The following is a 22579-nucleotide window of genomic DNA, read 5'->3' as shown; positions in this document are numbered from 1 at the left end:
AAACATTCATTTATGCATTTGAGGTAAAAACTTCATATATCTATGGAAGCGTCTATGGTTTTTAATAAGTTCGCTCTGACATCTAACATTTCATACAGTATAAAATAAGTGTTGCGACATCTTTGAGGTGTAAGTAGCAACTAAAATAATGGTGGTAATAAAGTGTCCTGCATTTAGCGATAAAATGTTAGTCCACAATAATAAAAACAGATGTCAGTACAATGAATTCTGCGTTGATTATTTTAATATTAACCAAAAACTCAGGCAAGGCTATAAACATTTTGGGATTTGTGCCTTTCGCTGTCAAAGGAGTAAACCACGAAACTCAAAAATTAAACATTTCGCTCCTGTGTGATCATTTTAAAGACTGATAGTTAAGTTTCTAGTCTATAACTTTTGATTGAGAAGTCTGATCGAAAAAGTACGAATTGTTTTGGATTCTACGCACCAAAATTAATAAGAAAAAGTGTTTTCCCGAGATATTTTGGTGCAGTCGATTTTTGGTAAAAAAGGAAGGTTGTACACTGCCTTTTTTTGAGGCCCTCAAAAAAAATTGTCTCAGATCGACCCGGAAAAAAATGTTTCTTATAGAATGTGGCCTGTAGAATCCATAATTTCAAACAGTTCCAAGATTGGGCTACTAGTTCAAAAGTTACAGCCCTTTGAATTTGCTTTCGAAATTGGTTTCTAGTCCATAACTTTTGATTGAGAAGTCTGATCGACAAAGTACGAATTGTTTTGGATTCTACGCACCAAAAATAATAAGAAAAAGTGTTTTCCCGAGAAATTTAATGGTAAAAAAGGAAGGTTATACACTGCCTTTTATTGAGGCCGGAAAAAACTTTTTTTATTATACTTCATTGAAATCACCTTATTTACACCTGTATTAGAAATAATGGTATCTGGCCCTTTTCAGGCTAGCGCACGGAAAAACTTTTCACGGTCCCTTTGATTCTTTCCGTGCGCTGAATATAAATACCCAAAATGACCTGTCCGAAATCGACCAGGAAGCTTTTAATGTAATTGGTCCATTGTCCACTTAGAGATGTTTTTCTAATCTAAAATTATATGTGAAAAATTGTAAATGTTTACTAGAGAACATCATAAGGGAAGCTGAAGAGTTCATTTCTATTCACAGGAGTTGTGTTTTGTCACTTTCTTCTTGGTTACTTACACTTACCTTGCAGGCCCTGAGAATTTGTACAAGGGTTTCTGCTCGTAATGCATAAAGCACTCATCTCTCTAAATTTTACTCACCATCAGGAGAACATAATATATGATGATATGTATAATTCGAGAGGAATTTTTCACTTCAATATTTGTATTAGAAGAGTATACTGGGTGATGAATCTGGTTTCTTCTTTCTGATCGACTTTCTTCTTCATAACTTTTAAGTGTAAATAGTCTACAGGGCGAGATCTGCATACTAATAAAATGTCTTGCACTCATCAATTGTTGGACCAATGTTTTTTGCGTCCCTTTACTCTCATAGACTAATGAGTTTTAAAAGCAAGTGTTAAGATAAAAAAATGATGTTTATTAAGTTAATGTAGAAGGAATGTCAAATTACAAGATAAATGAAATCACAGCATTACATCGTGTAGATACTAAAAAATAAATAATGACATTTATTATACAAAAATGACTAAGATGAATATCACCAAGAACATACTGGTAAATATTACCAACTACTACCTACACATTACAATTTGTATTCAAGGTAATACTCTATCTTTAATTAAGCATTCTTTAGCTGGCAGCTGGCAGTTGGGATTTTGATAGCAAACAGCACTAGCATGACCTGATCTTCCTGAAGAAAGAGGTTCACCATCTTCCCATGTGTTTAACATTGGATTATACACTTCTACGGTCGACAGAAAATTCTGTCCGTCGTATCCACCTAAAAAGACAGATAAGTATGACGAACAGTAGGCGTCATTTTTTAACATACCCATAGCGTATATTCGACAGTCTAAAACTGTTACACTTAAAGCACTCCTTGCAACTTTCATGCTCGACATGAATTCCCAAGTATTTCTTTCCGTATCGTACCGTTCTACAGAATTTAACTGCCTCTTGCCGTCATAACCTCCGATTACGTAGATGTAGTGATTTATGCCCGCCACGCCCGCTCCGCTTCTTTGCGTATGCATCGAGTTAACCATCGTCCATTCGTTGTTTTCCGGGTGGTAGCACTCTACGGTGCTAAGCCGATTGGTCCCGTCAAAACCGCCGATGGCGTACAGTAGCCTGCTCACGACGGCGACTCCTACTGCCAGGCGCTGCGTGTGCATCGGCTTGACGTTCGTCCATTGGTCTAATTCTGGATCGTAACTGAAAAAAAAATTAATGACCTCTCTTATTTTTGATTAAGTTCAATTTATTTATTTATTGTTAAGATTAAACAACATGTAAAATAAAAACATCAATTGATTGGGTAAAATCTAGTCACCATGCAGCAGGTAAATAGTTGAGGGTGAGTGGTTTCTTATTGGTGTATATGTTACATTAACTGCCACAAGAAGTGTCAACTTACAATTCGACACTGTTGTGGTATTTGTTGCCCTCACTTCCACCTACAGCGTACAGCAAATCGTCCATGACAGCCACACCGACACGATTGCGAGCTACAGACATCGGACTACAAGGTCTCCACTGATCCTTGGCGGGGTTATATTTATCGACCCAGTCGGAATCGGAACTGTTGCCTTGAGTGTTGTTTCTACCTCCCACTGCATAAAATGAACCCTGAATTGTGTTTCAAATAAAAAAACTTATTCCTACTTATACGTTAAGTGCAACAAAATTGACAGGCAGCTTCGTCCAATGTTACCTTTAAAAAGGCCCCGCCTAGTCCGGATCTGGGAACTGTTAGGTTGTCCAGAGTATGCCACGTCTTATCGTCCACATTGTACCCTTCCAAAACGTTTAATGAGTGCCTAAAGTAACCGCCCGCCACATAAATTATCCTAGGAGTATTCGGAGTTCTCTCTTTCACAGCTAATTTCTTATGTAGTGTTAAATCCTGAAACGGATTAATGTTTGAGACGATGACTTAAAAGATAGCAATAGATTTGCATATTTAATTTGGTGTTAGCAATAACTAAAAGTTTCTTAATCTAGCATAACTTGACAGAAATACATGGGATGTATGCAGCCCCCCCCCCTCCCAAAAAAACAAAAGGCTAACTGAGAGTTGTAACGGGTGGTCGCGTTAGCCGTTTTCAAAATATTAATTTTCACTTTTGAACATTATTTAACATAGGAAAATTTACACTTATACCGCTTCTCAGCAAACGTGAACAAAAGTAATGTCTAGAGATAAGGGAGTAAAACGGGCGCGCTCGAGAAGAACATTATTCGTATAAACTTTTAAAGGACTCTTAAAGACTTAGTATGCAAATCTATTGCTTGAATGTAACTACCTTAAATATCCTCGCCAGATATTCTCGACACGCGGGCGTTTTCCTCAACACATCACAGTTCGTCATTTGGTCATTGAGGAACTTGGGAGTAAGAAACTGACACCGAACCGCGCTAATTATATGCTCCATCTTAACGTGCCGATTGTCCTCGTCGTACCTTACCCACTTTATCACAGCCTTATACACCTCTTCCTCCGCCTGAACGTTTAGCTCGTCCTTCTTAATTAACGTAATTAATTGTACACAGTTGAGTTGAAGGAATTCCTCCTCGTGACAGATCTGTACATACGGCGGTTTTACAAAATTAGATAAGCGTCTCTTACCTACCTGAATAAAATGTCTTTCGATATACTGATTCGCTTTCCGACACAGTTCGGTGCAACCGTGCTGCTCGGCGAATGTCGCTATACCGATCGCGTTGCTAGGATCTAATTGACGTGCCAGAAAATCACAGCAGGCTTGAATAACGTTCGTAATCTAAAATGAAGCGATAGTTGGTTCTTCGAGCCGAATCAATTCGTACCTGAAACATGGTGGCGGCGGGAAGTAGCTGACACACGGTATTTTCGGTGACCCTTATCCGTCCGGTGTACATGAAATGTATCAGGCGCGCCATCACCGTCGCCGACACCCCCTGCAACTGCACGCGATTCATGTCGCACTCGCGCAGTCCCCCTGTAAACATGGCCTTAAAGTACGGACTAGCGGCGGCTAACACTAAACGGTGGGCGTGAAAAAGTTCCGCTCCCACTTCCAGAACGACGTCGGTTAACATGTGGTGATTTCTCATCATGTCCATTGCCTATAAACGTTTGAACTTGAGAAATCTAACCAAAATGAGAGCGTGAGATGTGTAGAAAATTTTGTCAGAAATATTTTGGAAACCTATACACAGGGTGTTTAAAAAAAGGTCCGTTACTTTATCCACGTTTAGTAAAAAGAAGGAATGAGGAATCGTTGGACGTATGCCCGTGAAAGTTTATGAAATTCCCACGGGAACGGGAACAGGTTATGTTTTACAGTTGAAAAGAAAATTTTAAATCATTTCCTACCTTCATCGCGTCTTTTATATAGTCGACCATCATAAAGCTCATATCTCCAAGATCCACGGCATTGCAAGAGGGAGACTGAGATTGGCTCGGCTTGTGCGGACTCGAATCCAATCCATTTGTAGAGCCATAGCTGCAGCCTTCATCTCCATCCATTCTGCAAAAATAAATTACTAAAATTACGAGAGTATTTGCTTTCATTTCTAATTTATGTGATTGTTTACAGTCGAATTTGTCACAGCCACTTTCTGCTAAGCGCAAGAAGAGACCTACCTCCTAAAATCATACTCGGTACAACGCAACACCATTACTCAACGAATAACAAAAAAACAATGCCTCATACTATTCTCGATCACAGATCTACGTATGAATTATCTCAAAGTGACTTGCCACTTCACAATCGATTTTAAGATTCTGAGATAAAAACATATTATAATACCTACTTATGTAATTGTTATAAAATTATTATTAATAAGTAAATTGAGATAATTTCTGAAATAGCATCGAACACTCTTGAATTTTGAAACAATTTGATATCCCACTGAGAAAAAATGTTTCTGAAATCACTTGGAAGTCACACTGATACAAAATCTGAAATCGCATTGGGAAATTGTGAGAAAAAGTCATATTTAATACATGAAGTTATTTGAAACCCCTTGAAATCCACTGAAATCTCTCGCAATTTACTCAAATCAGAATGAAAGAATCAGATTTACTGATATTTTGAAGTCATCTGAAATCGCATTTATTACATTCAGTCATTTTATTTCGTGCGCCGCGTCCCATTTTTAATAAGAACGACAGATATCATTGGAATACCACAATTTTATCTACCCGTGCCGTTAAAGTAATCACCTTATCTACTCTAATTGTTAAAAGAGACACTCATTCAAATTAAAATCAAAACGCCAATTTAACATCTGCTACAAAATAAAAAATGTAATTACAAATTGCCCTTACCTGAAATAAGTTCATTGAATAACATGAAACGGAAAAATTGATTTTTTGCATTTTCGAAAATATGAAATTCGACTTGAACTCCTGCGCACCCTGTATAAATCTTTGAACAGTTGTTACATATTAAATAAGGCTTAGGTTTTGTTAAATGAAATCCTGAAAGTAACAAGTCTGTTTTATTTACCATATACGGCTAATAATTTCGCGAATTAATCACAATTTAAAAAATTTCAAAAAAAATCAAAAAAACCGTTTCGAATTAAAGCCAAAAATTGTACACAACTGAAAATATTTCACATTAAATGGAGTTCATTTTAAAAAGGGATTGCATTTTCAAAACTACAAAGCTTGAGATTAATTCCTGAGCACCCTGTATAAATGTTTGAATGGTTGTTATATATTAGTTATGGCCTAGATCCTAGAACAAATCCTGAAAGTAACGATTCTTTTTCGTTTACCTTTTTGCTTTTTGCGAATGAAAAAAAATTGAAAATATTTCACATTAAATGGAGCTCATTTAATAACCTAAAAAGGGGTTTCCTGTATTTTCAAATCTATGAAGATTGACATTAATCCATGAGTACCCTGTATAAGTTTATAAATAGTTGTCATATAATAGGTATGGCCACAGTTCTATTTAAGCAAATCATGAAAGTAATGAGTCCGTTTCGTTAACCTTTTATTTAGTGTACGAGTATATAAAAATGGCGAGCCACGAATTTGAACCACCCTGTACACTTAAAGGGTAGATTGTGGGCCCTGAAAACAAAAACATTTCAAGTAGCTACGTACATTTTTTCAAAAATATGCGCTTATAATCATCGTTTTGGACACCCTGTACATGAAATGTGTAAAAACCTCCCAAAAATGTGATTTAAAGCGAAGTTCAAAACACTCAAAACTGTTAAAAAATACATACCTATTTGGGCCAAAATCGACAGTATTAAAAGACAGCCAGACCATAATTTTGAAAAACAATTTTGAAAATAAAACGACGTTGGGTGAAGGCGCGTTCGCGTGAATGGATGTCGCGTGGACTGTAGCAAGGGAAGTACGGGCGTCCAAAAAAGTGTTATTTAATAATAATAATGACTTGCAAAATCGGTAAAATATAGTTCGTCGCGTCATGGTGCGACAGAACTCATAAATTGTCCGTAATTAAGTGGGTGTATGGAACGTTGTAGGTAGTATTTTTGAAAAATCTCGCTCTGGGAAAGCCGGGGTGATTTCCTGAACCCTATTGTCATCCTCTTCTTCGCGCAGCATCTCCGCACCCTTTACGTGTACGCGACAAGGATGGAAAGCACTATCAGCGATGACAGTGCAATAAATGTGTGAAGTACGTAACCTTCGCGGATAAATGCTTAAGCAGCATGACTAGCATTTAACAGCATGTGATATGGATACTATTTTCACGTAAGTGGAGTAAAAAGTGGAACTGAAAGTACATATGCGGCCAAAACACGTTTAAATTTAGCCCGCCCGCTTAAAGGTTGCAAAAACATTGTTGCACCAACGGTGCCAAATAGGAAGTAAATAAACGCTTTACATAATTTACATAACACGTACTTACTTCGCACCGACGACGGCAATATTGAAAGTCGCACTCTAAACTGACTTAACCAGGTAGCAATAATTCATCTTTGTGATTAACTTCATTTTAAAATTAAAATCAACAATAACGAGAATCGCACTCCTAATTAAAAGCAGGAACGGCTCCAAATTTTAAATGAAACGGTCGTGAGCCGTCGCGTCACTTCGCTTTTTAAACAAATAACAATACAAATTTACACAAATGAGCTGCAATAAATTAATTAACGAACATTTAATTTCGGAACGTCCCACACAATGCGAAATGTAAATAACGATTTTGTTCTGTGCCGGTGGTAACACTGTCGAGATGACAGAAGAGATTGGTAACAGTGGTTTAGTACAGTATATTATTCGTATGGAGCCTGAAACTATTAAAAATTGATCATCCCATTTTTGACACAGACATGGCATCCTTTGGCTTCATCTTCATCCAATAAAAGGAGCAGTTTGATCGGTTCCTGCCTGGGTGCAGCGTCCTTCTGCCAATTCACGAGTTCGACTAAAATGTAAATAACGTGAGCACAATCTCAAGATGGCCGTCGTTTCTGAGTAACTTGTGTTCGTCGCGCAGTGTATGTTAAGTGTAAGATTTCCACTTTTTTAAAATTGAACTAGAAGTAACGCAATTAGTGTGACCAATAAACACTTGGGGCTTAAAATATAATGAAATTTTATGTATACGAGCAGATTACGATTACCGTTCGATTTTTAAGTGCAGCAAAAACGAAAGGCTTGTTACAGTAGTTATTATTAACATTACGAAAAAGTTATGCTTCGTAATGTTGCGACACACGTCTGTATAACATGTTGCATATAAAACAAATAAAGAAATGCAAAGATTACTACCTACGTTAAATAAAACAAAAAAACACAAACTTAAACTATAGGATGCTCTATCGACGACAGCTCAAACCAAAATGGCTGTAACGCAAGAAGCGTTCTTGCTCTCGAAGCGGCGCAGTCTGGCTTTTTCCGTTCTAAAAAGTCGCGCGGTTGCCAGCTCGCAAAAATGGGTGCAGCATTGTTTATTCAAACAAGGGGCCTATAATAATAATCGACTCACCTTATCGTTGGACACTGTATAAAACATATACATCCTATTTCTACATGTGCCGCTCTATAGTTTTGTTGTGATTTGCTACGCATGCATTTATTGACAATTTACTGAACTGTCAACGAATTACACCTAAAAATTTGACACTACTGAATGAATAATAAACTAAATACATCCAAATATGGGCCTATTTGGAAAAACTCCTGAAAGAAATCCCAAAGAGCTGGTAATAATCGCCCGTCATGCCACCTTTACTATGACTCGGTGTCTTCTTTTAGGTGAACGAGTGGTCTCACAAGCTTCGCAAGGAGAATTCCCAATTGGACAGGCAGATTCGAGGTATGCACTATTTGTCGATAGTAATATACTCACTTAAGTGTTGTAGCGATACAACGCGAGGAAGAGAAGGTGAAACGCTCTCTGAAAGAGGCAGCCAAGAAAAATGATCGTGAAGCGTGTACCATCCTCGCAAAAGAGGTGTTACGTGCACGTAAAGCGATCACAAAGATCTACACATCGAAGGCCCACTTAAACTCTGTTCAATTACAAATGAAAAATCAGTTAGGTAAGAATGTCTCCATTTTGTTGGCATTTGTCGTAGGACACCCTGTATATCTTAACAACTAAAATTATTATTATAAAACAGCTACATTACGTGTCGCCGGTTCGCTCTCAAAATCCACCGAGGTAATGCAAGCGATGCAGCGATTAATTCGAATACCGGAAGTGGCGCACACCATGCAAGAACTGTCAAAGGAAATGATGAAGGCGGGCATCATCGAGGAGATGATTGACGAAACGATGGACGCGATGGAGGAGGACAGTCAGGAGATGGAGGAGGCGGCGCAGACCGAGGTCGACAAGGTGCTCTGGGAGCTTACCGAGGGTAAGCTGGGCGAGGCTCCCGCGCCTCCCGTCACCGAGGCGAAAAAGCAGGTCGTCGACGTGCCCGACGAGGAGGAGAACGAAGAGGAATTGGAAGATATGCAGAGCCGTTTGGCCGCGTTAAAGTCGTAGGCGCACGAATTAACAGTATTTTTTTAACGTGTTTTTAAGCAGCTGCGGATTAATTAAGCAAATTATCTACGCCGCTGTGCTAGTATAAGTATAGCTGATGTGGCCTTCGCTTACTTGTACTGTAGATACTTGATTTGTTTTTAACATTCTTAAAAGTTTAAATATGTAAAATTGTACATAAGAGTATTTATATCTTAGTTTTTTATTTAAACAATGTGCTTAAGTATAACTGTTAATAAAATATTTGAGTTGCAATCTCTTTTTTAGTGGTCTAGTTAGAACAGTGGAAAGATCAGAAAGTTAAGAAGTTCCACCCTGTATATATATACAATTTACGACAATGCACAAATTTTTCTGTAACGAAGCGTTTACGGACCTGTGTTTATATGAACGTTTAGTCATAAAATAAGCCTAAGAATTAGTCCCTTCCGTATTTACAGCATACATGTTGTTCCTAAATATTTGGGAACAACATGTATATAGTATATAGTGTCCATTTCTCTCGCCTAACATGTGGAATTGGTTAAATTGGGAACGTTTAAAACCGAATGAAATCACCTTTGATCAAATTATTTTAGTTTTTCGCAATAACTCAATAATCTTAATTTTGGACTTTTGTATTTTATCAAAAAACTATATGTACTAGACTAGAAATGAGAACTTTTCCTTACAATCGCATTAACCTTCTCTAAAAAAATAAAACCATTCATTAATTAAATTAACAATGGCATTGCATACAAATCATGAATACATCACTAAGTAGCGTGAGATCTACGAACTCATGTAAGCGACAGACCTTTGCTACCGATTTAGAAAAACAGAGTTTTTGTGTAAACAAGAACGTGCAAACAGCAACTCACCGTCAATCATTTACGATCCCCCTGTAGAATGATTTATTTCTGAACCTTGACCCTAGGGACTTTTTTGTTTATTTGATGTAGGGATATGGTCTGTCAAAGAAGTGAGGTTATAAATAAGTAACGTGTAAGCTTTCCCTTAAAAAAAAACAAATTTGTACAATATGCCCGCAGCAGAGGAGGTAAAATCGAGTTGGGCAGACGAGGTTGAGTTGGAAGGTGGAGCTTTGCCTCCCTCGACGGAAGTACGCGAGAATGGTTTTAAAATTCTCACCGAGTATAAACTCGGGGAGGACAACAAGAAAGTTAAGATTGTACGTACGTACAAAATCGAGAAGCGTATAGTTTCGAAGAGTATCGCGCTACGTAAAACTTGGGCAAAATTCGGTGAATCGGCCGATGACAAGCCCGGCCCGAATCCGGCAACTACCATAGGCGGAGAAGATGTTTACATGCAGTATGTCACCAGTAAAGAGGAGGATAACAAGGTGGAGGAAGACGCCTTGGATAAATTGAAGAGTAAGTGCTTTTTTAATATGAGCAACATTATTATAGGCGAGTTTCAGTGATGGGCGATAAGGCAGTCGTGAAATGTCGAACCTGCAACGGGGACCATTGGACTTCTAAATGTCCTTGGAAGGACACCGCGCTTGCCAGCGCCAAGACGGCTGACGGTGAAAAGAAAGCACCACAAATGCAACCCCAAACCGCCGATAGCACTACAAAATCGACGACCAAGTATCTGCCGCCGAATATGCGAGGTGACGGTGCATCTAAACGCATCGATAATGCCGGCATGTCGGGTGCACGTCGCGACGATGCCATTGCTATACGCGTCTCTAATTTGAGCGATTCCACAACCGACGCCGATTTGGAAGAGCTGGTAAAACCATTCGGACCCGTTCACAAATTGTATTTGGCCAAGGAGAAGCAGACTGGTCAGTGTAGAGGATTCGGTTATGTTCATTTTAAATTTCGTAATGATGCTGTTAAAGCTATTGCTAATCTGAACGGGCACGGATACGATCATTTGATTCTTAATGTTGATTGGTCTAAGCCCAATACTTCTTCTAACCATTAAATGTACCTATCTATCAATAAAAAAATTTTATAAAGTTGTTTTTGTTCAATTTTTATATTGTATGTGTACAGTGTGTTCCTTAATTACCACATGTAAAGCCCGCCTGACATGGAGCAACAAAATTGCAATGGGGGTTTACAGTATAATTGAATTCCGCAGTTCTAGTTTAATAAGCGTGTACCTGAAACCATAAAACATTTTTTTGGACAGTAAAAGTTTATTTAAAAATACAGGCTGATTAGCAAAAAAAATAATGAACGTGCGGTTTTAAAGGTTTATTCAATTGTGGCGGGCTCTGTGACGTAATAAGCCCGACCAATCAGCTCCTAGAACCATTCAGATGACATAACGACTTGGCAATATTGCAGGAGAATGGCATTTATAACTTGCGTCATCTGTCACAGGCACTTGTCACTTTCGTGCTAGATGCAGTTAAACATCCCTCTCAAAACGTCAAATGTGACAAACGTCAGACCCTCGCGTAAGGTTGCCAGCTCACTTCTACGTGATTGGTTGTAGGTTTGTGACGTATTTAGTCTGAATCGTTTCAAATTCGGACTAAAAACACAGCTTTTTAATAATTTATTTTGGGTTTATTTTACTCGCAAATAAAAATTGAGGACACACGGGTCTTTTTATTTTTAATGTACTTTGTGGATCAGAAATAAAAAATGAAGGCGGGATGACCCCATTGCATGCAAGTTGCAAGAGAAAGATAAATAAATTTGCGTGTAAACAAACATTCCAAAGGCGACTAGTATAATGAATAACGCAAGAAACAAACGGCATACGCCGCCCATGATAGATCTATACCAAGATTACAGGATGCGTGGATGGTTGCGCTTGCGCAAAATTTTCCCACACAAGTGCTTTCATGTTCTGAGTGTAGTACAACTGGTCTATTTAAACGTACAGTATACAATGCTTCCCGGATCTGTCGATACAATACTTACTTCACAGTTCATTTGAGAAAGAAGTCAACAAATAGCGATGTTACCTCGGCGCATTCGCGCGCAGATTTGAAAATGTTTAATAATGATCGATTTGCCTTTATTAAAAGGTGCTACCTACTGTTACAATTTCTATCAAGATCGGTCCATAAATAAGAAAGTTACATTTGCGCATGCGTAGAAGACAATACAATACGTACCCGTATATTGGTGTGGAAAAGTAACAACTTCATAAATAAGAAAACGTTGCACATTTTGGCCACCTTCAAAATATAGGTTATGAAAAAAATAGCCGGGGGTCGCAATTTTGACAATGTGACACAATTTTGGTGCATGGAGCGATGGTGTTCCAGTCAATGTGGCAACCCTGGTCTGACAAAAGTACATTAATTTTCAAAAAAGAGCTTACAAATATCATTTTATTAATATCTTCTACACCTATTTACAAAAAAGTCTCGCATACGTTACTCCAACGTCATTCATACACTACCTGTAACATAAAGGAAAGCATGAAAGAAAAAAAACCTACAGCTACTTACTCATACTACTTTCATTCGCTCGTTCTTCGGCCCTTGCCTTCATCCTGGTAATAAAAGCGGCTCCCTTGTTTTTACGGAAGTTTTCATACGGGTCGTTCAGATCACATCCTATGCCCTTAAACTGATCCTGTCGATCGCGCACGTCGCCGCCGGATATTGGCGAGTCAATTCCTTGTTCGTTCGCTCCCAGACCGCTACCACCCCATCCCATTTTGCGCAACATCTGATGCCCCTTGTTGCTCGAATCCAGCTCTTGTTGAGTTTCTATGCTTGTGAATGTGGGAGTTGCGCTGTAAAACGACGTTAAAGGCGAGGGCGAGTTGTTGAGTTAACGCAAACCTGAAGAGCGTAGGTGGAGGGGACGGAGATCGGACGACGACCTTCGGCTGAGGCACGGGAGATCGCGAACGCGAGCGCGACTTCGAATGTGACGAGCTTCGTCTGCTGTTCCTGCGCCTGCTTCGACTGCGTCGCCGACTCCTTCGCGGGCTTCTCGACCGCGAACGCCTGTTTCTTTGAGGTGATGGCGATAGACTCGTGTATCGTCGTCTAGGTGGCGAGGGCTCTTTCTCGACTGGTAACTGTATGGGACTCGGCGATCGCGATTTCTCTCGAAGACCTGAATTTATTGCATCTTCTTTGTCTCTTTTAGCGCTATTTTTTGCCTTGTAGTATTCGTATAGTCCTAGCTTTTCCCAACCCTCACTGGGTTTGTAATTGAAGTTAAATTTAAGTTTATGAATAACGAATAAGAAAAATAACATAATTACATTATTACCTTACACTTTGTGCTATCATCACAAAACAGTACTATTTGCTAATAGCTGCACCACACTGCAGAATATAGATCGCTTACGAACGAAATGGTTATGATACAATACATTCCATATAGCCAAGCCAACTAGTATTAGCATTGACTATGGGGGGAGATTAGTCAATGGTATTAGTTACACCAATCGTTAGTAGATGGCGTGTGGTTCGATGAAAGGCAAACAGAAAAAAATGAGGTGCACATCTACCTCAAGTGAATTACCCATCAAAATCTTACAATCAATCATCGTACACATCAGACCTCACTAAACTGTGGAATCTCTTTGTCGGACACTTTCACAGTATTAAATATGGATTAACAATAATTAGTACATCTAATTAACCGGAATTGATACAAAAGTTACAAAAATTAAAATTTACTGCGGTCCTAATTTTTACTTTAATTTGACGACAGAGAGATGTCCACACATTACACTCATGCGTCAAAGTCATACTTGATAGTCCCTCAAATTACCACCCCAACCCTTCCATTTGAATTTGACCAAACCAAGTTAGACCAAACTTTCCCATATAGCACACGTGCAGTGGTGTTAAATTTCGGTACACAAACTTGACGAGTAGGAAGGGGATTATAGATCAAACAACTCCCTTCTCTCTCTGCTCAAGGCAATACACGGAAAACAAAAAGGGGACAGAAAAGATGCTGAACGGAACTTTGAAACACTTTTTCCAGGATTGTTGAAGAGTCTATACATACCTTTTTTTTAATTCGCGCGGACAACATTTAAGTTTCAATTAGTTTTAGTATTTGCGGCCAAAGGAAAACTAAACTGTGAGCCCCCCCCCCCCCCCCCCCCTCGTGTGGAACGATAAGAAAGTATTGAGAAATGATTATTAACAATGAAGTAGTAAATGGCAGTAGAAAAGAGAATACAGCATGGCACAGGGGAGGGGGGTTGAATGAAGAACACACATACGCTAGATACTTATCGAGTTGCAGCACGCCGAAAGACTCGATTAAAAAATAGCGATTGTTCAGTATTTAATACGTAGTGCGTTTTTAGAAGATTTCAATGGAATTAATTTTGGTGGAATAGGGGCAGAACGCTGAAGAAAATATAAAACATGTCAGCGAACAAAATCTTACCTCTTCAAAATGACCCTAAAACCAATTCTACCTCTAACCAAAAAAAGTTACTAAATCTAGTGACTTTCTTTGGTTTAGAATCAATGCTGCACATCTACTCACTTCGGTGCGCTATGTACATATTACAACACATAAATAAATAAGACCTTATTAAAATTAAAAAATGCCAAGTTAATGGGGATCAATACAATAAATTAAATACTTTACCTGTCCCTGGGACGTTCGTGCGTCGGCGGTGAATAAAATGCGTCCACGGCAGCAAGCAATCGTTCGGTCGGAGGTTGCGGCGGTGGCAACCTAATATCTTTAGGATCTAACGGTTTAAAAGAGGTGTCTTCCAACTAGAATCAGCACAACGTTTTAGCTCGAAATGTCGCCAATCGGTCGTTTTTGTTGTCAAGACAATGACAAGAGAAAAATTAAATTGTTGTGTACCTTTATTAGTGGGACCATGAGGCCGGCCGGAAGGTCGTAGTATGGAACCGAAGGCAGTAGGTCTTCGTGAACGGGCTCTGGCGGCGGCGCGAAACCGGGGGGAGGCTTGGAGAAGTCGGGGAACAAGCCGGGAGGCGGGAAAAATCCGGGAGGAGGCTGGGAGAATTGCGGAACGTCAAGGTTATTCTGGGACATTAAAGGTGGTGGTACCGAGGGATTCATTGGTGGCAGAAAGTTTGGGCTTTCGGACGGAACCAAATCGGGATTGGGGGGATTCATTCCCAAGTGTTGAACCTGCGATCCGTTTTCGTTGGTCGATTGTTGCGCCATCGTTTGCTGCAGGTTGGCCTGAAGAGCGTCGAGGGGTATTATGTTCGTGTTCATCACCGGCGATGACTTCGGAATGTTGGAGGTAATGGGAGGAGGCGGTTGCGACTGAATTTGGGCCTCAATATTCTGCACTTGCTGTTGCAGCTCGAGAATCTGCGCCATCGCGTGGCAAACGAACGCCTGGTGCTGTGCTTGATATCCATCATACGTCGCCTTCGTCTGTTGCGCTAACGGCGCCACTTCCGACGCGAACTTGGAGACCTGGTCGGTCTTGAATTGTTGGTAGCTAGCGACCGGTTGGCGCATTTGCTCGACGGTTTCCGTCGCTAAGTAATTAGCCTTCGACTCCCATAATCTTAATAATTTATCTAATTTATTTTTCTGCTCGTCAGTTGCCCCGATACTTGCATTACAAAACATTGGCACCACTACACTTGCAAGTGCGTCTTTCAACTCTGTGGCATTTTTCCGCGCGCTGCACATACATCAAGGCGATATTGAATTGAAAACACAGATGTGCATGTAATGAGGTCAATATTGAGGGGGAAGTCGCAAGCAATCCGAAAAAAAAAACCACTCAAAACAAAAGTTTCGAGTATCTTCACAAATGTGAAAGGATTTCCGCAATTAAAGGAATTTCAATCCGAATAATTTAATTTTAATTTTATATGTGAAAATCCCAACAAAATTAAAAATTTTTATAGGGCCCGTAAAAAAAGTAGTTACTGTATTGAGTAGCATATTTGATTACAAATACAACGGATATACCTAAAGGCCACACTAAAAAAACAAAAGTTAAAAATGGATGGTTTCAACAGGATGGTTTACTCGCGCACAACGCCCTCATTGTTCATATTGAACAAATTTCCTGGAAAATTTTCCGATCCCATGGTAGACATGTTTATGACAGAGTGTATAGCGTTTTATTTAAAATGGCAGTTGTGTCTCACACCTCCTTTATGAAGCACCCTGTATATTCAAAAATTCCTCATTATAGACAACTTTACCTTGGACAGAGTGAATAGTGTTTTATTTAAAATACCACAGTAATGTCTCATACCATATTTATGGAGCACTCTGTACATTAAAAAATTAATTTACGTTATATGAATTAACTAGCACCAGAAGTACTAATTGGACATCCTGTATAAGCACACGCAGTGATGTTCCCATCAATTTCTTTGAGAGTGTACTCAGCTGAGTGGGTGGTTGTGGTGTTTCATGTCCAGTGGTGCCTTGATTGAGAGTATACCCTATGGGAACACCACTGTATGTTCCATTTACAAAAGTAAAACTCAAAAAACCACTTAATGCAAAATTAGAGTATCTTTCAAAATTTTTAAAAATAAAGGAGACATCTTGCAAAAACAAACTTCTCATTTTTAGCGCATTTTTGCAAAAAATTTTTTTTGTAAAAAGTAGCTTTTAATCTCACTTTGGCTGGCTGGCTGGCTGGCTGGCTGGCAGCAAATGTGGGCGCGTAGAAGAACTCTTGTAGAAAGGCAACGGGTGTACGTGTATCTACAGGGCCGTGAAATTTGTCAACCTTAGGGACATGGCTACATGATGTGGGGTTGGCGACATCTGGGCGTCATCCTCGAGCGTAGTATACTAACGTGAAGGTTTTTCAGTTTTTTCCTATCTTCTACTACAGTTTTGGTCCGATTCTTTTGAAATTGGTGTCGTCGGAAAGATGTTGTAAACGCGCACAACTCCTGCGTGGCGGAATTTTGTTTTTTGTCATAGGGGCGAAATTAACGACCTTTTGCGCGGCGCGCGCGCGCGTCTTCGAGAGGTAGTCAGGCGCCTTTTACCTTCCGTTGCGAACTCACGCGGTTTAACGTTTCGTGAATCTCGAATCGCTGTCTCTCTTTCTCGTGTCGCCAATAGAAGTGAATTGCGAGTGAACGGGACGTCGGAAGTGGGTACCGTAAAAGAGAATGTGGTAGCCCGCGACACGATCTCACTGATGGTGGAGTCAAATCTTCAAACGCGAATTGCGAGTGAACGGGACGTCGGAAGGGGGTACCGTCAACGGGAATGTGGTAGCCCCCGACACGATCTTCCTGATGGTGGAGTCAAATCTTCAAACGCGAATTGCGGGTGAACGGGACGTCGGAAGTGGGTACCGTAAAAGGGAATGTGGTAGCCCCCGACACGATCTCCTGATGGTGGAGTCAAATCTTCAAACGCGAATTGCGGGTGAACGGGACGTCGGAAGGGGGTACCGTCAAAGGGAATGTGGTAGCCCCCGACACGATCTTCCTGATGGTGGAGTCAAATCTTCAAACGCGAATTGCGGGTGAACGGGACGTCGGAAGTGGGTACCGTAAAAGGGAATGTGGTAGCCCGCGACACGATCTCACTGATGGTGGAGTCAAATCTTCAATCGCGAATTGCGGGTGAACGGGACGTCGGAAGGGGGTACCGTCAAAGGAAATGTGGTAGCCCCCGACACGATCTTCCTGATGGTGGAGTCAAATCTTCAAACGCGAATTGCGGGTGAACGGGACGTCGGAAGGGGGTACCGTCAAAGGAAATGTGGTAGCCCCCGACACGATCTTCCTGATGGTGGAGTCAAATCTTCAAACGCGAATTGCGGGTGAACGGGACGTCGGAAGTGGGTACCGTCAAAGGGAATGTGGTAGCCCGCGACACGATCTTCCTGATGGTGGAGTCAAATCTTCAAACGCGAATTGCGGGTGAACGGGACGTCGGAAGGGGGTACCGTCAAAGGAATGTGGTAGCCCCCGACACGATCTTCCTGATGGTGGAGTCAAATCTTCAAACGCGAATTGCGGGTGAACGGGACGTCGGAAGGGGGTACCGTAAAAGGGGATGTGGTAGCCCGCGACACGATCTCACTGATGGTGGAGTCAAATCTTCAATCGCGAATTGCGGGTGAACGGGACGTCGGAAGGAGGTCCCGTCAAAGGGAATGTGGTAGCCCCCGACACGATCTTCCTGATAGTGGAGTCAAATCTTCAAACGCGAATTGCGGGTGAACGGGACGTCGGAAGTGGGTACCGTAAAAGGGAATGTGGTAGCCCGCGACACGATCTCACTGATGGTGGTGTCAAATCTTCAATCGCGAATTGCGGGCGAACGGGACGTCGGCAGGGGGTACCGTCAAAGGAAATGTGGTAGCCCCCGACACGATCTTCCTGATGGTGGAGTCAAATCTTCAAACGCGAATTGCGGGTGAACCGAACGTCGGAAGTGGGTACCGTCAGAGGGAATGTGGTAGCCCCCGACACGATCTTTCTGATGGTGGAGTCAAATCTTTAAAAGCGAATTGCGGGTGCACGAGGAAAGTGGGAAGCGGTTAGTGAATGTAGTAGCCTTCGACAAGATCTGTTATTGATGGTTGAATCGAAAGTGGCTAATAGAATACTGATCTGCCACACAAAAATGCGCTGAAGTCCCTTCGATCTCAAACGAGGACTTTGATAATTTTTTTATTATCACAGCCTACTTCGGTATATAAACATGTAATTAATTAATGGGTAGGTACTTTTGTGAAAAGTATTGATAACTGAAAAACTACGAGATTTAAGCACAGCACACTCCTTATAAAAATTGAAGAGAACACAAAAGACAATCTAATAGCAAAATAAAATAGTGGTAGGTAGTTGCATTTGAAAAAGGTATCACTAAATCGAACTTTCTCATTATCAAAGTGTTGCCCTTTACTTGGGCTAACATTATAGATCAAATGTATTTCTTAATTTAAAAATCAAGGTGGCTACGATTCATCAAAATGAGGCTTGCTTATATGGGGAATCATTCAGAAAGAAATTAATAACATGGCAACGTTGAGAAAATGTAAAATGCAAATGACATTGCACAAGTAAAAATATACAGGGTGTTCTATTTAAAAAATCAGTTATTTATAGACACTGTAAAAATGGGGCACCCTGTACATTCAAAAATAATTTCTGTAGATGCGCAACCATCTACAGTTTATTTTTTTCCAGGTATGAGCTAGGATAGACCGACGCACTGTTGCATGACCCTGTATATCTCTCTTGAACAACTGGAACATTTTGTAATTTGTAACTTTTCGCTCTTCCGTTTCATTAGGTTGCCGACCCCCAATCTAGCAGATCAGTGGTTCATTAAAACCAGCCAACGCTATTCAGATATTAACACCCTTTTCACTAGATCTATGCTCACTTGAGTGCTAAGCAGTATAATATGGGAATATGCTGGAGAATATGTTTAACTTTTGATTATTTACACCCAGTATTACAGTTTTACGTTAATTGGATTTAATATCTATGGAATAAGGCACACGCATTATGTTATACAATTTATCTGACTAACCATAAATGAAAATTTGACCATTAGCCCAAAGCAGTTGTAAAAAATTCATTCATAGTTAGTAACACATTTTCATTTTTGTAAAAATTAATGACCAATACGAGGGAAGGTCCTTAACTAAGCCGCAGACTGCAGTGCAGTGGGAAAGTTGAAAATAGCAGTGAACTATTATTCGTATGCCAGTATGTGGAAGAAGTGTTAAAATGGCGACATTGCTTAAAGTGTGTACCTACAGTGGAAAAAGCAGCGTGCTCTTGGGTGTTTTTCTGGGCAAAAGGACTTTCTGCAAAAGATATGTATAAAGAAATGTTTCCTAGTCGGTTTTCGTGCGAGTTGGGATAAATTTTTCTGCCAACTTCCACATTTCGCCCTACTGCCCCCACATGAAATACATTTCGTTTACGTTAGATGTTGTGTCTTTACGAAAACCGACCTTTACTCCAAGCAACTATCATCTGTATGGTCCGCCTTAAAAACACCCTTTAAAGTTTAGAGGGTGTTAACGATGAGGTACATACATGATTAAGACTACAGGTTACACATATGTAAAACATAAAGAAATGGAATAAGACTAATGAAGATGAAGACATGAAAAAAGAATTACTATGTTGTTAGGTACCTATTTACTAATTTTCTATCGTGAGTTATAGTCCGGGAGCCAGCGACATAAATTTGTCAGTTATTTCCTCCCGGCTGATAATTTCATAAACAATTTAGATGGCTGTGTTATTACGTGTTTCGACCGTCAGCTGCGGCATCTCTGCTGGGTGGGCCAACGGCAGCCCCCAAAACTTGTAACAAAAAAAATCATTTTCAGTTATTCCCTCTCGCTTGAAAATTTGTCAGATGATAGTTGACCTATTACTTTGAATAAAAAAAAACGTCAGCCGGATGTACGTTGCTGGAAAATCCGTCAGCTGCTCCTAGAACGTGCAGGAAAAAAAAATTTTTTTCAGTGATTTCCTATCCCGGTTGAAAATTTGTTACAAGATATTTAGTGTGTTACTTTGAATAAAAAAACGTCGTCCATATTATCATCCGTATAGGTCCGATAAATAGACCCTGCACCATATGCAAACAAAACCCTATGCTTTTAAAGAAGTGAGTCGCGTAACTTGGGTCAATAGCTGACGAGGTTCTATCAAGTTCGCTAGTTACGAACATCCAAAATTATGTCTTAAATCAAAACCTTATATTCTTTTAGAAGTGGCAACTGTATACTTAGGGCCGGTTGCACAAAGACAGTTTAAACCTAGCTTGGAATTAACCAGTGGATTACGTCTAGGATTGGTTGAAATTTGACGTTTTGTCAAATTTCCACTAATCATATGTCTTAATCCATTGCGTTAATCTAAACGAGTTTTGGGGGCTGCCGTTGGCCCACCCAGCAGAGATGCCGCAGCTGACGGTCGAAAATCGTAATAACACAGCCATCGTAATTGTTTGTTAAATTCCGGGAGGAAATTGGTCACCAAATCATGTCACTGGCTCCCGGACTATTACTTTAGTTAGAAAATATAATAGTAAGAGGTGCGCCTTTTTCCTCTGCTGTGGTAGTGTTTCTGAGAAGTTTGTAAACATTTCTTTTCTAGAAAGATGTTGCATAACCATTTGTCAAAATTCATACTACTGCCATGTTTTGTTTGTGTGTGTTTTTACCTTGTTTTTACTGACCCCATGTTTAAACATCGGTTTCTAAACATTTATTTATTTAACTCAAGCAGATACAACCACATGTACAAATCTATGCCCTCACACTCTATAATGTACGTTGCCCAATCTAATATAGTGTAACGTTATTTATTAATTCGGGTTCGATTTATATCAATATTTATTAAACAAAACTAAAACACTATAAAAACCGTACAATTTATATCGATTATTTATATCACACACACTTCGCAATTTATATTTCCGCGCTCGATGTTTCGTCCGTACTCGTTCGGTAGTAGACTGCCGCGATGTTCGGTCCGCAACCATTTATACACGCAAGCAATGTAAGTCCAGTACATTCTCGAATGTTCCTACTATCGCGCGCGTAGAAAATTCCAGAGCGCCAAAGGCGACGTCATGTCTGGAGCATTTCCGTTACAATAGGTACCTACGTACCTACCTATTACACCCAATGTGACCCTTTCTTGAGGTAGCTTACATTTGTGCAGCTAACTTTTTCCTGAAATGCGACTATAAAACATCAGGGTTGTAACCGAAAAACAGAATTGCTAAGATACAGGAGGAGATAAAAGATATTTGGTTGGGTATTGATAGGTAGATAATGATTTACAAATCAGGTTTGTGTAAGGTAATCTCATTAGACCAGGCATGTCCTAGTAGGTTGGGTCTGTCCGTGTTTACTTGGAATGAGTAGTTCAACTGCAATTCTTGGTTGTTTGTTGATGTTACTTTGGGCCTTGACACCGCATTACCTTTTGCCTGGGTGTTGACTAATTCTATACCCATAACTGCTTCTCTTACATTATAAACTTCCAAGCGTTGCTGTTACTAGTGATCTTACAACATCTTGTCAGTGTTTTCCTTTTCACAGATCCCATAATTATTGAAGATGATCCAGATGAAACTATTGTGAAAGTTGAAAATGATATTGTGGCATTAGAACCTTTGAACACTGTCGAAGGAAATATCGAATCCGTCGATGCGAGTTATATGGATCTAAAGCAAGAAACGGAATTAAATACCGCGCTCTATCAACAAGAATGTGTAATGAACGTTGTAAGCGCAGGAATAGAGAAACCAATGGAAGCTGTCGAGATGAAGCAGGCCGCAGATTTGGCACTCGATCTAGATCTATTAAACGATGATGGCACAGAAGAAGCGTCTGTTGATTTAAACCGTAATCAAAGTTTGACCAAAACACCTCGAAAACTCTATAACCGCCGTCGGCTAAGGTCGGGCAAACTATATCGTTATCTGGTGGGAATGGAATTGCCGAATTCTGCCACAGCAAGGTCCAAAATAGTTAAAAAGAAACTTGTAAACAAATCAAACGAAGTTTTGGGCTGTACCTTTTGTTCTAATTGGAAAAGAGCTCTT

General features: G+C 40.0%; 4 protein-coding genes across 6 annotated transcripts; 2 read left to right on the top strand and 2 right to left on the bottom strand.

Annotated features, from left to right (window-relative positions):
- Positions 1-1516: 1516 nt before the first annotated feature.
- LOC116182682 (kelch-like ECH-associated protein 1) lies at positions 1517-7490 on the bottom strand. 3 transcript variants are annotated; one of them, XM_031503221.1, is made up of 9 exons: positions 7001-7490; positions 4478-4631; positions 3949-4227; positions 3753-3902; positions 3426-3704; positions 2834-3025; positions 2537-2748; positions 1952-2334; positions 1517-1900 (listed from the first exon to the last, which is right to left on the bottom strand). In XM_031503221.1, the coding sequence occupies exons 2-9, from the start codon at positions 4628-4630 to the stop codon at positions 1716-1718; spliced, it is 1833 nt and encodes a 610-aa protein (XP_031359081.1). In that variant the 5' UTR covers position 4631; positions 7001-7490; the 3' UTR covers positions 1517-1715. The 3 variants fall into 3 exon arrangements, with proteins under 3 accessions (XP_031359081.1, XP_031359080.1, XP_031359079.1); XM_031503220.1 differs by having other exon boundaries at positions 7005-7489; XM_031503219.1 differs by lacking the exon at positions 7001-7490 and adding an exon at positions 6351-6971.
- A 362-nt stretch (positions 7491-7852) lies between these two features.
- LOC116182683 (charged multivesicular body protein 3-like) lies at positions 7853-9350 on the top strand. Its single transcript, XM_031503222.1, has 4 exons — positions 7853-8304; positions 8357-8417; positions 8464-8643; positions 8725-9350. The coding sequence occupies exons 1-4, from the start codon at positions 8260-8262 to the stop codon at positions 9093-9095; spliced, it is 657 nt and encodes a 218-aa protein (XP_031359082.1). The 5' UTR covers positions 7853-8259; the 3' UTR covers positions 9096-9350.
- A 688-nt stretch (positions 9351-10038) lies between these two features.
- Positions 10039-11071, top strand: LOC116182684 (eukaryotic translation initiation factor 3 subunit G-like). Its single transcript, XM_031503223.1, has 2 exons — positions 10039-10471; positions 10519-11071. Exons 1-2 carry the CDS (start codon positions 10117-10119, stop codon positions 11031-11033), a joined length of 870 nt encoding a protein of 289 aa, XP_031359083.1. The 5' UTR covers positions 10039-10116; the 3' UTR covers positions 11034-11071.
- A 1312-nt stretch (positions 11072-12383) lies between these two features.
- LOC116182685 (calcium homeostasis endoplasmic reticulum protein-like) lies at positions 12384-15680 on the bottom strand (the record flags this gene model as incomplete). The annotated part of the gene is given in 5 exon segments (XM_031503224.1): positions 12384-12473; positions 12523-12812; positions 12862-13227; positions 14648-14781; positions 14876-15680. Coding segments are annotated over 5 exon segments (1606 nt in total), but the record flags the coding sequence as incomplete, so codon positions are not given.
- Positions 15681-22579: the final 6899 nt, after the last annotated feature.

This window comes from Photinus pyralis, unplaced genomic scaffold, assembly GCF_008802855.1.
Source record: "Photinus pyralis isolate 1611_PpyrPB1 unplaced genomic scaffold, Ppyr1.3 Ppyr1.4_unclustered_Scaffold6901, whole genome shotgun sequence".
Classification (NCBI taxonomy): Eukaryota; Metazoa; Arthropoda; class Insecta; order Coleoptera; family Lampyridae; genus Photinus; species Photinus pyralis.
Note: the sequence above shows the minus strand (reverse complement) of the source record. Positions and strands in the feature narration are given on the sequence as shown.